At 42.4% G+C, this 15461-nt stretch overlaps 1 protein-coding gene across 1 annotated transcript in view; it reads left to right on the top strand.

Moving 5' to 3' along the window:
* The window catches only part of EFCAB5 (EF-hand calcium binding domain 5), a 36295-nt gene that overhangs the window by 3920 nt on the left and 16914 nt on the right, over positions 1 to 15461 (top strand). The window contains 5 exon segments of the mRNA XM_050321613.1: positions 3474 to 4049; positions 8087 to 8243; positions 8517 to 8580; positions 10145 to 10215; positions 13673 to 13828. Of these exon segments, the coding sequence (XP_050177570.1) occupies positions 3484 to 4049; positions 8087 to 8243; positions 8517 to 8580; positions 10145 to 10215; positions 13673 to 13828 (1014 nt within the window). The 5' untranslated portion in view covers positions 3474 to 3483.

Raw genomic sequence — 15461 nt, 5'->3', positions numbered from 1 at the left:
ATGGACTTGTGACAGTTCTGGACTTCACGGACCTCGAATCTGAAGGTAAACCTGTCACTGGGCACCTGCAGATTCTCTACTTGTGCCCTTAGTGTTGTCTGTTGCTATTCCTGGTCCTTCTCTGATTTTATTTTCAGTCATGTGATGCAATGATCTAAGTTCAGTACAGAAGAGTCTGTTGGGCTGTGCCAAAGCCAAAAGACAACCTACAGCAATTCTGGTCGTGGAAAGACATAGCAACCTTTGGGATTATTGCTTAGCAACTGCAAACACACAGAGGAGTAAAACTCACAGCCCAGCTCCACAGCAGGGCTGAGAGATCCCTAATTCACTTCAAGATTTTTAGTGGTGGAGAACAGATGGGCATGTATTAAATTCCTCTTGATTTGCAAAGCCACTTTGAATGCAGGAGGAATAAGATCTATTTTGATACCTGCTCCAAAGGTAAGAAAAACAGTTCTTCAAAGCTTCAGTAAGCAAAAGGAAAAACGTTTTAAAATTTTCATTGGGTTGAAAAGATCATGTAGGAAAAGGGTATTGGGCTCTTTGTGATTGATGAGAGAAACATGCTCTGTGGAACACATTAGAGTGATAGAGTGTCAGAAAGATTTGAACTCTGTTTTTGAAAAGATTTTGTAACTCAAACATCTCCACAATATTACCTAAACAAACTTTAGTGTTTCCTGGCCCTATCCCACCCATCAAAATTCCCTAACAGAATAGCAATGAAACCATAAGAATCTTATTTATGAGCACATTTGGTTTTTGTACAGAAAACACAGAATCTTTTTGTACCTGAGGGATTCTAACAGGAATATTTTTCTCACAGAAAAGGAGCCAGGAAAGTGGCATCCTACTAAATAATGGAGAGCTTATCTTGCCTTCAGCTTGAACAAAGGCTTACAGGAAACTTTATATGACATTTCAAATTTCCTTGATGTTTCTAAACTTTGCCCCTGTGCTCCATGCTTACTGTTATTTGGGCTCCATTTGGGAATGCCATGGGCCATGAGAGCTTTCTTTATTATTGTAGAATCACAGACTCATAGAATCATTAAGACTGGAAAAGATCTCCAAGATCTTTTCAAAAGTCCAGCTTTTGACCCAACACCACGTTGTCAACTAGACCTGGCTCTGAATGCCCCATCCAGTCGTTTTTTGAACACCTCCAGGGCTGGGGACTCCACCCCTTCCTGGGCAGCTCCTTCCAATGCCTGAGCACCCTTTCAGTTCACAATTTTTCCCTTATGGGCCAAATTCTCAACTAATGTAAATCAGCACTGAAGTTTGAGAGCCAGTGGTGTGTTATCCAAGCTGGAGGTGTGTCCCTGTTATCCTCAACAAATTCCAGGCTTCAGGGCCTGATTCTAGCACTCCTTTGTTGTTTATTTGAACAGTTATGTATTGTTTGTGTGTTCTTCCATGACCTCTTAGTCTTCTTCATCTGTACTGCATTAGAGAAGTGGGAACAGTTCTCTGGGCTCTGCTTCCATTCCTGGAGTTTTGTAAATGCCCTGGAATTGAGATAGAACAGTTGCACCAGTTGTTTTATGCTTTGTTTTGGTCAGAGACATAGAGATACTTTATAAACATTTACAAATCCTCAAAACCATCCTAACAAAGGGTAGAGAGCAGCGTAGAAAATGTATCGATCATCTCTCAGAATCAGCCACCTCATGAAGCAGAGGCCAGTTGTCACTTTAACATTGCACAGAAACTGCAGAGGGTTTTGTAAAGGATGTTTAAAAAAATAACATAAGTATTTGAGACTGCAAGAACAGTTTATTTTGGCACAACAAAACCAGCTGATTTGGAGTGTGACCAGAACATTTGGTTAACACCCTGCTTTGAACCAAGGAGTCTGGTTTTACAGCTCAGTGAAAGGAACTCACCTAAGCAAGGAACAACTCAACAGGGTGGACAGGTTTCCCTTTTTACCACCATAAATTCGTAGTCCTTTACAGCTCATGCCCTTCAATGGCAAAACCAGCTACCAAGTGGTAGCAACCTTTTGTGTGGGTCAGGCAGGCAGTTTGAGCCATGAATTCATCCCATTTCCTGGCAGGTAATCATCTTTGAAATCGAATTACCAGAAGATGCCAACAAGCCCATCGAGAAAACAGACCTAGAAATGCATTGCTGTGAAGCATCCCACCTATCCAGCAGCATTTGCACTCCAACACTGGTAATGAACCAGAAGGTCAACATATTAGTAATTACATTCGTGTGCCAGGAGGGCTGTAGATCACATTTATGCATTTCCTGGAAGGCTGAACTCACTTCAGAACAGCTACAAATGCTTGAACAGCAAGAGCAACACATATCAAAAGCAGCAGTATTGCTATGGATACTGAGAGGCCTCAGTGAAAAGCACTTTTAAATAAAAACTTGAAAAGGTTAGTGTGGCAGCAAGTTCTGAGTGGAGTTTCATCTTTAATTTGGAAAGGTGTTGGACTATTCATTAATATCTCCCTTCCTTGCTGTTGTTTAACACTGAGCTGGGTTTGGCAGCAAACTGCTGCTTTTTCATGCCTTGGATCGAGTAGTAGCCAGCCTTCTGCTCCATCCTGTGCATGTGAATCCCACTGCAGATGCAGACAGTTAAGCCTGGAGAGACACTGAAACATTTTTCAAATTGTGCCTTGTGAGCAGCGCAGTTTCTTCCTAATATTTCGCAGAAAGAACATTTTGAGAAGAAAGCAGCAAGGTTCATGAAATTGTAAAGAGAGATACCTCTTTTACACAATAATCTACAACATTAAGTGCTTGTGAACAACTTGATTACAGAGTCCATGGTGTAGAGTTTCCCTTTCTGCGGAAGCTCTGCTGATCCACACACCTGGGTCCTTGTTACCTTAACAAAATGTCCAGAGTTAAAAATAGTTGCCAAAGTTGAAGTTAAGTAGTTTGTGGGACAAGCTTCCTCACTGTTCTTCACAGCTGCAGAGAAGCTGAAGCAGAGGCAGCGTGTAGAGGAATCTTGCTGCTGGGTATCTGACATTTTCCATTACTTGCTTCCTTAGTCTCATATCCACTGGATTTCCTGGAGGCAGGGAATGGACCTAAAACAAATAATGGTGCTGGGGGTAAGAGGATTCCACTGGTTGGAACTGGGGAACAAATTCTGAGCACTGCTCACCTCCTGGTTTCTGAGTCTCTAAGTGACCTGCAATTAATCACTCCCCCTTTGTGTCTCAGTTTCTTCTCTCCTAAGAAAGGAACGCACTTAGTTAGTTGCTCTGTCTCCAAGGGCTGTTGTGATACATAATTAATCTTTATAAATCATTTACTGCTCTTTGAAGTAAAGGGGCTGTATTTATTTAAGAGCACAAAGCAGCAGTAACAGAATAAAAAAGGAACATAGAAAAAATAGTAGTTAATCCCTAATAGTGGACTTTATTGCTTTGTCACCTGTTAGGGCACTGCTGCATCTTTTGGTGTTATATAACAAGCTGCTTTTTTCTGTGTCACAGTGATTGAGGTATGGCTGCTCATCCAGAAGAATCAGCACAATCTGCAGGTCTGCAATATCCCAAACCTGGACATGAGGACGGAGCTGCCACAGAAATGGAAAGCAATCAGGGGGATGATGAACGGCCATGTCTTAGTAATTACGCTTCATGGAAAGAGTGTTTTTTTGAAAAGGTACAACAAAGGTGTCTGAGTCTGCAGGAGACAAAGGCAAGTGTGATTGGAGCACAAAAGGCAGAAGAAGAAAAGATAGAGAAGAGAGAGCCCTGTGACTCACTGGCCAGAGAGTGGTACAGCGAAGAGAGGGAGACACTCGATACTCGCATCTATTTGCTTGACAAACTCCTACCTACATTAATCCCAGGAGTAGAAAATCTGTTAATGGAAGTGGAAAGAAAGCACGTGCTTGTATCAGACAAAGACCCAAGCACATTTGACCCCATTAATTATCTTGCAGAATATCTGATGCGACATAACCCTCTGTACAGTGCTTCTCCAAAGCCGGGCCCGTACGTGAGAGGAATGAAGATGGTGGCGGAGGAGCTCAAATCTTTGATGCGAGGTACAACGTCAGAGAGGTGAGAGCAGTGACAGTGGGGCTGGTCACGAGGCCAGGGCTGGTGTCCTGGTCTCTGTCCTACAAAAGGAATAGTGTCACTGCAGCCTGGCTGGTGAGATGTTGGACAGGACACACCTTGTGGAGCACGGTGCCAGGGATGGTGTTTTCCTCTCATAAAAACTAGAGACAAATGCCAGAACATGTCACACAAAATGAAACACTAGTTATTCTTGTTTAAGGCAATATTCTGCCCTTCACAAGTGTATAATTCCTCCTTAGACTCTATCTTAATTACATATGTGCAATACAAACTGCTTCCAAACCAGTCTAGCTTAGTGACAGCAGTTCTTTGGGACAGGTGTTACTATCAAAGGTCTGTCTAAGAGACTACTCAGATCATTTCTTCTCTATTCTTCCAAACATAATAAAAATATAACCTTTTTTTTCCCCTTCAGGATGATTTCTCTTGACCAAACCACCACCAACATTGTCCTGGAACACTGTAGAAACTCCTTCTCCTGAGATTTTTACTTAAGCTTTCCTTTCAGATTCTATTTTTCCCTTTAAAGTGGAAACTGTTTAGTATTTTATTCTGTTGCTTATTTCTAGGCTGCTTGCTAAAGTTTATTTAATGAATATTGGAAGGGGATTCCGTGTCCCCTTACAATATGCTGAGCTTAGAATGTGAGAGCATTAGGTGAGCAATAATGCTTTATTTTCATTGCTCTATTAAGAAAAATATAGAAGTGAACTTTTAAGTTTACAGATGATCCAGAGGTGATTGGGATTGATGTCAAAATTACTCATTCACTACTAGATCACTTCATTCTGTATCTGTGTTTGCAGAATAATGACTTCTATTTGAATGGCTGACTCTTTATTTGCATAAATCGTGCATACAGCTTGAAAATTGGTTTCAGGGTTTCAGTGTCGGGAATTAGGGAAGTAAAATGTTGACATGTCTTATGCATAAACCCTAAATGAAGATAATTGAAGTTCTCAGCATTATAATGCATAAAAGGATGTGTTAAATCTCTCTCTACTGCTCTGAGCTTCTCTCTACATTTCCATTCCACATACTGTTGCAGTTCACTGCAGCATGCCTGGTGTGAATGCAATAAAGCAGTGTGAGAAGTGATTTTCATACAGGCACCTCCTTTTCCCCCATAGATAAAAATAATTATAACTGACTCCTTGTGGTCAGTGTGCAAGAGCTCAGGTTTTGGGTTTTCTTCATAAGCAGACATACAGTGGTAAAAATAGAGCTGGTAAAAGAATTTCAGTCTTATTTTCTATTTTTTAAGTGCTGGTCCACTGAACAAATGAGCTGGGGAAATACCTCTTTCAGTGAGTTTTCACTCAAGCACAGCCTTTTCTGGGGGGATGTTTAGGATGCCAGCCTTGCCACACCTTTGCTTTAGGACTGTTTCATCATTTATATTTCTTCACAGAGGGACACCTGCATACAGGAAGTTCAGAACCATATCTCAGTTTATTTTGCAAAGGAAATTGAATTAAAAACCAAAAATTTCCTGGGGTTTTGGGTTGGGTTTTTGTTTGGTTTTGTGGTTTGTTTGGTTTTTTTTTTTTTTCTCTGCTAAAATACTCTTGGCTTTCATTGTGAATCACAGCTTATTTCTGGAGAGGGCAGATTTTCCTGTAGAATGCAAAGCGTTGGCCACCCATGACCTGTGATCCTGACCTTGGCTGTTAAGCCCGTGTTTACATTTGGAGGCAGGTTCTCAATTTGTAGCTCTCAGAGCTGATGCAAAGGAAGTGACTATCAAGTCTTGTAGAAATAAATATCTCCATAGGCAGCATTGCCACGGGGGTTTCTGTAATCTCCCGGCTGTAGCAGGTTTTGCATATCCACTGGTAGTACTCCCATGGGATTTGCATTCACCGCAGCTCAGGATTTACATATTTGTGATGGCTGTATTGTGGGATTTGCATGGGATTCTCAAATCACAGCAACACAGAGGATTTTACCAACACCATGCAGCACTGAGACTCCTCATGTGAGTCACTGGCTTTCCAAACAGGAAAGAAGTGTAACAGGAGCAGTGCCAGTCCGTGCTCAGCATCTCCCACATAAGCACCAGAAGGGTGAGGGATGAAATTCTGGCCCAAATGCAGCTCCTGGGAGTCTTGGCATTCCCTTCAGGAAAAGCAGGATTCACCACAGGTTCCCACTTAATGCTTACCCATCCTCAGTGAGCTCACTTGGGCTTCCTCCAGTTTCTCCTTAACTGCCACCTGACTGGGAGTTGAGGCACGCCAGAGAACAGATGGGAGAAATTCCTTATCCACAGGGACTGATACCTGGAACAGATGTGTTTGTCCAGGGATGGCAGTCCTTCAGGCTGAGTCACCCATCCCTGTGTGGGAGGCAGGCAGCTCTCTTCCTGAGGAGACATGTTTGGTTCTGCAGGGAGAAGTCACCTCACTGCCATCTCATCTTTTCTGGAAATGTCTGGTATGAAACGAGCTCACTTCGCAGTGGGTGCCCTGTACTGTTATCCCCGCTTTGCTGTTATGGTCTGGGAGGAAATGTCCCACCTCAGGGACACCAGGCAGAGGATACAACTGCACAGTGGTTTAGGATCCTACAAATTAATGTTAAACTGCAGCCCAGTGCAGGTGCAGCACAGAATGTAACTTGTGCTGGACACTGCCCAAATTAATCACAGAGTACCTTGGCAGCTCCAAGCACAGCCCTCTCTCTGCTTGTAGCTTGCAGATTCTGGAGGAGGAGCTGCATCTACAAATGGTCTGTGTTCTCTCTCTGTCTGTAGCATTTATTGGAGGAGAATCTGTGAGTCCATTTAGGTTGGTACCTGCTGCATTCCTCCCCTTTGCTGGCTCTGGGAAGGAGTCGGGAGATGGGAAATTATTTTACCCTTCCCCTGGTATCAAAGTGCCGGAGGCTGAGCTGCCTCAGCAGGACTTGTGCAATGCCCACCATTGATTGAGGAACCCGGTGATTCATTAAGAAACCTCTGTGATAAATGGCCATGAAGAACAAGTGCCTGCTGATAAAACTGACTGTGATCAAAGAGAATTGCTGTGACATGTAAAACAGGTCTCTCTGTTCATTAAAGAAAATATTGATGGGTTATAATTTCTAGGATGACCCCAGAAGAGAGCAGGGACAGGATGAACCCATTTCACGGCATGTGAAACACAGGGGGAAGAAGGGAGCAGGAATTGTTAGCTGAAATACAGCTTTTGGAGTTCTCAGGTACAAAAGAGGAGCAATTCCCCTTTCTCTGAGTAGGTACAGAGGGTGTGAAGGCCACAAAGATGAGCAGCTGCCTCAGTGCAGAGAGATTCCAGGAGCAGGAGCTGATCTCCCCATATGAACCAATTCTTTGTCTTTAAGCATTTTGACCTTCCTAAAGGCTTTTTTTTTCATGTCATAAATTAAAAAAGTCAAAATTATCACAGTTCTACGGGATCAATTTTATTCAGTTCTTTTGTCATGTGAAATAAGGGTTGGGAAAAAACATGGCTGGGTGATTAGGGAAGCAGAGAAAACAAAAGGAGGAAGAAAGGGAGCTACTTTTAGTCCAAGCCTGCAAACTCTATGTGTTCAAAATGATGGAGAGGTTGGGGTATTATCCATGTCCTAAGGCAGTGAGGGCTCTATTGTGTGAGGCTCCTTCAGAAATTTCATCGAACATTGTTCTTTGCCAGTGAAGTACTTGTGTGCAAAGGTACTTGGGCTTGGAGACAAAGGAGACTGATGCGATTCTGTTGGTAAATCAAGTGTAGCAAAATTATGCACCTGTCTTCTTGCTAAAATTGAAAGGAAATTGAAGGACATCTACACAATAAATGATGAATGCCATTATAAATGTGAAGGTAAAATTTATCGCTGCTGAAATTACACAAAATGGGAGAGCTGCACAGATGATTTTCCCTTAAATGTCTACCACATGGAAAAGAACTTCAGTAAAAAGTTCCTTCCTTTCCTTTTGTTCTTCAGAGTAGGCTTATCAATCTTGAGTACATTTATGATGGTATCTTTTCAATCCATATTCCCATGTCCTCCAGGCTGGTCAAGATGAAGGCTGAGGCAAAGGAAAAACGTGAGGCCAGGGAGGAGATGGAAAGAAAGAAGGCTGAGGAGAGAGAGATGAGAAAGGAGGCACTGACAGTTCTGTTCAAAGAGTGGACGGTGGATGGCAAGAACAGAATACCAGTGGCACTGGTAACTAGGGAAGATCCTTGGTAACACTACTGTGGTTGTTCCAGACAGGAGGAAAAGGACATTTGTGGGTGGGTGATGGCTCTGCTGCCCTGAGGGTCAGGGTGCAGGTCATTGTCTGCCTCAGGCTCACCAAGCCCTGATTCCTCACAACTCCTGACGATGTGTAAGACTCATGACTGGCCCATATGTCTGATTATTCCAGGTGATTTATTTTGGTAATTGTCCACTGCTGTCTGCATGATACAGGCCTTTGACTATTACCTTGATTTGTAGGCTCAGAGTGTCCTGAGGTCTTTTCCAGATGTTACTGATTCTATTCCCGAAAAAATGAGAAAAGGTAAGTTTTCTATGTGTCTTCCTTAGTTTTATTGCTGCCATCTGAATTCTGATGTGAACTGTGGGCAAACAGCAAATGGATTTGATAACAGAGGGAGAATCTGTAAGGATGGTTACATCAGGATATGAACAACAAATCTACAGGCAGACTGGAGGATCTGAACCACCCTGTGGCTCAATAATATGACCTTGAAAAGAATGGAAGGAAGTTTAAAAAAGAAGTTTAAAAAATCTTTCAGGAGATAGAAAGACCAGATTTGGGCCCTTTCCACAGTTTACCTAATGCTCCACAAAATAGCCCATGTCATTGAGCCATTCCTTTAGCCAGTCCCAGACCATCCCAGTGACAGCCCAGAGCCTCTGGATGGGAACACTTGTTTCAGTAACATTTCCATAATTCCTGTCACTTTATATAGCTCACACTTGACCTCCCTGAATGATGAAAATTGAATAGAGCTGGGAACACTGAAGTGGCACCACGAGCCTGCTGCCAGGCTTTCCTGAGCCTGTAATGATCATCAGGGATAACAAATCTGCCTTTGCTGGTTTGGGATGATAAACAGAGCGCTCCAGAGTGCATCTCTGCTGGAGTCACCTGTGCCTGGAGCTCGCCCTTGCTCAGCCCTGTCTGTATTACACAACTGTTCCCCTGGTCTGGGTAGGATGTTGGGAGACTGCCAGCACAGCCCCCACTGTGCTCCTGCTGTGGGACAGTGCAAACAGACCCTGGGACATGGGACTGGCAAGGAAATGCCTCCCCAAATGTTTGCTCTCCCCATGCTGGAGGTGCTCTCTGTCCTATTTCACTCATAGTGCGGCTCCATTTCTTAATTCATTTTGTCTAATAGCATTCAATGTACATTAACAGAACATTAAGCTCTGTTTATGGTTTAATAAAGATAATGTACAGTTTAGGAATGTCTTAACCAACAGGAGATAAATGCGTTCCATGGTGCATTTTCTCATTACTCCTGATATATTGTAGAAGAAAGAACTGAAAAATGATGCCAACAGAAATAGCATGTCTGTGCTCCAAGACCTCATTCAGAAATCTATGTAGATGTTTGATTTCTCTTCTCAGTTCCATTACAGCAGCTCAGAAGCTGACCAAAACATACTTTTGAATATCATCATCAGTAAAGATATTCCCACAGATATTCTTGAGAAAATTACTATGATTTTCAGATTCCACTCTTGCAAAGCAGAACCCATGTCTCCAGAGTTCTAAGGCAGTTTTATCTGTTTGTTAAATCAAAATTCATTTCCTCCCTCACATAATTAGTTTTAAGTACCGTTAAAATCATTGCAATTTGCACCAACTTATGTCAAGAATAAATATGACTCTGCAGTTCTGAAGAGCTAAATGCAGATCCTCAGCAAGAGAAATATGTAAGGAGCAGATTTGGTTGGTTCAGCTACTGTGGGATAACCTCAAAAAAAAAAAAAACATTTGAGAAGATGAGAAGAAAGTTAAGGTAACATCACAGCGTGCAGTAAAAATGTGTACAATGTGCAAAATCACAACTATTGCTTTCTAAACCAATATCCCTTCATTTTTTTACCAGCAATCCAGGACAGGAAGCTGAAAATCCTAAACACATTGGAAGAAACAGTAAACTTAGATGAGTTCACAGAGGTGAGAAATGAAATAAGAGCACCTGGCTCAGAATGTGATGTGTATCACAAAGTAGCAGCACTTCCCTGGGGACAGCCCAGAGGGATAAGAAGGGCTGCCCTTCTCCAGCATCCCAGGGAACTGGTTGTATCAGACATTTCACATTCCATCTCCATGTCCATCCTCTGCTGCCACGTTTCCATTCTGGCCAGGAAAGGGGAAGAGCTTTGCTTTCCTCAGAGCTGCAGCCTGTGCTGCTCTCTGGGAAGTTACTCTGGGAGCAGTGGTTTTAGGACATCCCTCCCAGTCCCTCTCTGAAATGCCAAAGCTCTGAATCACTTGTGCATTCAGGCTTTGCCTTGCCTGCTCAGGGGAGGTTTGGTGTCCCAGTATAACCATTAGCCCAAGGTAATTAGTAACATCCTCACAGTGTTGTTATTTCTGATTGGGTTCCATTACCCACAGAAGAACCAAACCATGATGAACTGGGATGAGAAGCTCTACCATTTATTCCCTGAACTGTAACCAAACTTCAACAAGTGTCATAAATGTACATGAAGCATAACCAGGCAGTTCTAAACTCAAAAGCTGTCATTGAAAAGTATCAGAAGTGTGGGTTTAACTCACCAAAACCATAAATGTGGTTGTAAGTTTCACCCCATTACTCTGCTGTTCCTCAAGTTGAAAACAACCAAATCAGTTCAAACTGTATTTATTGAAAACTCTCCAGGCCAAGGCTTTGCCAGCCATTTCTACCTGCAACAGAGCTGAATTTTATGGCTGGGTAATTAAACCTATGAAAAGGGGTGTTTAGAATAGAAATAATGACAGACCCTCATTGCAGCAGTGCTTGTGGGTGCTGTTATAATAATTAAAACCAGAGTATAAAGCAGCTGTGCAGAGACTAATTCCAAGCAACCATGTGTGATTTTTGTGCCTTTTTCCCTCTCAGGAGACTCACATGTTCGCTATTTTGCACAGAAATGCATTTTTATGATAACTTGTTGAAGGTTTTTTAAGCATGAAATGAGGAATTTTTGAATTTAACCTCAGAATTACTGCATCTAATTAAGAAAGCTATTGTGGATAATGAGAGCCCAGAGAATTGCTTTTGTCACTGTGATGAAGCATCAATCCATAACCCCTATGGTACATATATATGAGCTCTGAATGAATTCAGGCTCCATTAGCATTAGAAAACTGTTTAAAATATATTTTGTGTACTCTTTATTTTAACTCAATTAAAGCTATGACAACGGAGATGAGAAGCACAGAAGACATGGATTGTCAGGCTGTCTGATTTACCAGCAATGTTCTCTCACAAAGTATTCTCTGATGCTTTTTCCAGTCCGGTTTTAATTGAATCAAGTGATGAGTCTTTCATCACTTCCCTGGGGAACTGTTCCATCATTAGGACAGGGCTGCTTCTAATCCTCAGCTACAATTTACCTTTGTTCCTCCCTTTGCATCATCCACCCAGCCCAGAGAGAGAGAGAGATGATCTTTCTCCACACTGGTCCAGGCCTTTTCCCATGTGGAAAGCATTGCTTTTAATGGACCTTAAAATTAAATAGCACCTTTTTTTCTCTTTCTCAAACTCAGTGCAGCTTTAGGCTACTTCAAGGCCGTTAGAAACTCAGTAGAGAGACCTCACACACTGTTGTTTGTTGGCGTTTGGGGTTTTTTTCCAGACATGCAAAACAGTGGCTGTTGTATTTTTACATCCTGCATGACAAGCTCGTGGGGTCTTTTATATTAAAAACCGTTAAATCCCAGAGCCCAGCCCTTAATAGTTTATTTTACAGGCTTTGTACTCCATAGCACACAAATCCCCAGCAGTCTGGCACAAAGCTACTGACACCAAGGGAAAAAGTCACACTGCCTTTGCAGGGTCAGAATCAGACCTTAAAGGTGAGATTATTTTCCATGATTGCATGTGGCTTTCTCGATTTCTAGTGAGATCAGTTGGAACAAGAAGCAAAGATCCATTGTTATTGATGACAATGTGTTCACAAACTGCAGCAAAGTCTCTGGGTAGCCAGAAGGAATTGTGCCAGCTTTCTTCAGAGAGGTATCAAAATCTCTCAGTTAATAATAAATAAATGTATATTTATTGTGTGTACAGTACTTTACAAATCAGCTAAGAAAAGCTTAAGACTGTGGTAGTGCCTCCTGCCCACATGGCACTTGTAAACAGTGTCCTGTGATGCTGTTAGACAGCAGAATTAGTGCAGGAACTTTTGGATGTGTCATCAGGATGACATCCAAAATAACAAGCTGCTTGTCCAACCTGCCTCCTCCCATCAGCTGTCACCTTCAAGGTTCCTCTGTCACAGGGCTTTGGGTTGGAATAGCTCTGGAAAGCTGGTGAGTAACCCACGGCCCCACCTTCTCTCCAAACACCCACATCCTGTCTTTTTATGCTGAAAGCAGAAACCCCCCACATGGTGTAGGAGTTCTGCTTTTCCACCAGCCACCCCTCAGGCCATTGCTTTTTTTTCTGCTCTTCCTCTTTTCCACTTGTCCCATATATTTGGAAATTATGCAATATAGACATGAATAATTATAACATATATTACTATTTCAGTTTGTTCAGTGCCTGTGAGGCATTTCAACAAGTCCAAGATGTTGTAGCACTTATGTTAGGTATCCATACTCCAAAAATGGGCTGTCTTTTGGAAATTGCTCCTTTTAACTGTATGAGTTCCCTGTTAGTGTGGCTGGCTCCAGAAACCTGCTATAATAATTCAGCACAGGCTTTGGGATTGTGGTTTGTTCTGATGGCCATTATTATTTATGTCATGCACACCACATTTTTAGAACCATATTGCTTTTGCTCATAAAAGCCACATGGCTGTAAATCCATAGTGTTAAAGTGTCTCCGAGGCTGGAACTGAAAATCAATCTCCAGTCAGTAGTATCCCCAGTGTCAGAGGACTTAGGTGACAGCAGGCTCATTTTCAAAAGGATTTTTCATGTTTTTATTGTATCCAGACTGGTTCTCTAAACACTGAAATTGTGGGCAATGCTCATTTTGTGGCATTTGAGAGTTGAGTGACTGTCAGTTCTGCAAAATCTAATGGCTCAAAATGCCTCCTGGGGAGTAAAGTCAAGAATACTGAATGCTGCAAAAAACCATGGAGAACTTCAGTCCTCTCTGAGAAAACCAAGCTTAAGCCACAGCATTCCACAGGAGGGATCTGATCCAGCATCTCTGAACCACTGAGCATAAAAAGTGACCTGTGGGCCAGGAAAGGACCTACTGAGGATTCATTTGTGCAGCATCCCCGGCTGGTTGGGAGAATATTGTTTCTTCTTCTGAAAGAACAAAGTAGGCACCAAACCTGAGTTATGTTGGCAGATTAAACTACAAATTCCTAAATATTTCACTGCATGCAATAGGTTTTTAGGAGTTCAAATAAAGGTGAAAATACTTGCAGAAAAGCTAACCATGTACACTGCTGCTTTCTCTCCACAGTTCGTCCTTTCCTACACGGAGCATGTTCCGAGTGACACATTCCAGGAAATCATGAAATATCTCCATCAGTGTGGTGAGGACTTCCAAGAAGCAACAGAACGAGCTATGTGGAGGCAAAATTTTAGTGATCTCTTCCAAGAGTGTGACTCTGGAAAGGTAGGCAGAGCAGCTCCCAATTTCAATGTGGGGATGCTTCCAGTTTGGTATTTCTCTGGGTCACTGCTTGCTTTTTCTTCTTCCCAATTTTAGATACTCTCTTTGTGCTTATTCAGCAGTATTTCAGAGGATAATAGCTGCAGCATTGTCTTCAAATTCATACTTTAGACACAGAAACATCCAATTGCCTACAAGCTGATGGCTGATTAGAAGCTGAACGACCTAGTGGGATTATCTGTTCCCACAGCACAGTTCAGAACTGGGTCTAATTTATCTGTTCAGCCACGTTTCTGCAAAGATAACCTGATGTAGATTGACCTTAACAAATGTGCACATTACTTCAATTATAACATATATTGCATTCATTATGTTGCCTAACTTTATAGATCTTTAGGGCTTCTATCAATAAATCTCATAGTTTAAATTTAAAGTGCAGAGTAATCCACCTTTACAACCTCTCTGAGAACAGTGCTGTGAACCTCAGCCACAGTTTATGGACAGGAAATTAAAATACAATAAGTCAGTTACGGAGCTGGAAATGGAACTCAAAAGCCATAATTTGGTTTTCAGCAGCTCTAATCTCTGTCATCCTCTGAGTACACCTGCATCCCCATTAAAAAACAAACAAACTGAAAGGTAGACTTATCAGAAAACCAGTAAATTGTAGAAGCGGAAGAATCAATGGCATAAACTATTGCTAAAAACTTGGGCTTCATCCAAAAAGTGTGGTACTTGTTATGAGTAGCCTCAGCTTGCCAGTTGCTGGCTACTGCAGAGCAAGCAGATGCCACAATCTTACAGTTTCCTCCCCTGCATAAATTATATATTCCACCCAGCACTCCTCTAGTGATGCTTGCAGAGAACTACCCAGAGTGAACTGTGCTCTACAATGTCATGCTAATAATGCCATTACTGCCAAGAGAAAGGAATTACAGAGCTTGTTTCAACACCAGTGGTGTGTTTTAGAGAATAGCAGGCAAGCTGCTGTTTCAGGCATTGAGGAAAGAAATGCGTCTGCTTCCCAGCTAGAAGACATTTCATGTTCCTACTGCTCTGTCAGGAATGGCTGTGATGGATCCTCCGGGCTGCAGTGATACATAAAGCCCAGTCCTGTCTTTGCCATGCATTTTGAAAGGGCCCCTTCTTTCCTTTCATCTTTTAATGTGACTTTCTTCCTATTATTTCTGTGGCACTAATCACCATCTCCATGCTACTAATCCCAGTGGAATCTCAGAGGCAAAGAGCCAAAAATGCTAACACAACATGGGAGAGCAGCTATCAGCACCCACACCATCTCTGCTCAGAAAAAAACTGATCAGAGCACAGAGTTGTTCCTTCCAGGCTCCGAGGTAGCCTTTGCTCTGCAAACTGAGTTCACTGAGGTGTCCTGTGGGCCACGCAGTTCTTTTAAACCTGGCCTGGTTTCTTTTGTATGGCTCTACTGTACCCACAGGGGAGATAAAAATGCAAAGTAACCCTAGGACTTCTACCACTTGAATGTGATCCATTACCTGTAGAGCCCATTCTGCAAAGCACAGCAGAGCAGTTGTTTCAGTTCCTAATTTCCATTTGTTTGGTAGCAGGCAGTTACTCCAGTCTGCATGGGGAGTGTGGCTGGCTGCCTCAGTGAGCT

Source organism: Myiozetetes cayanensis, unplaced genomic scaffold (assembly GCF_022539395.1).
Source record: "Myiozetetes cayanensis isolate MyiCay16 unplaced genomic scaffold, myiCay2020 scf27, whole genome shotgun sequence".
In the NCBI taxonomy this organism is placed as follows: Eukaryota; Metazoa; Chordata; class Aves; order Passeriformes; family Tyrannidae; genus Myiozetetes; species Myiozetetes cayanensis.
This window is presented reverse-complemented; position numbering and strand designations above follow the sequence as displayed.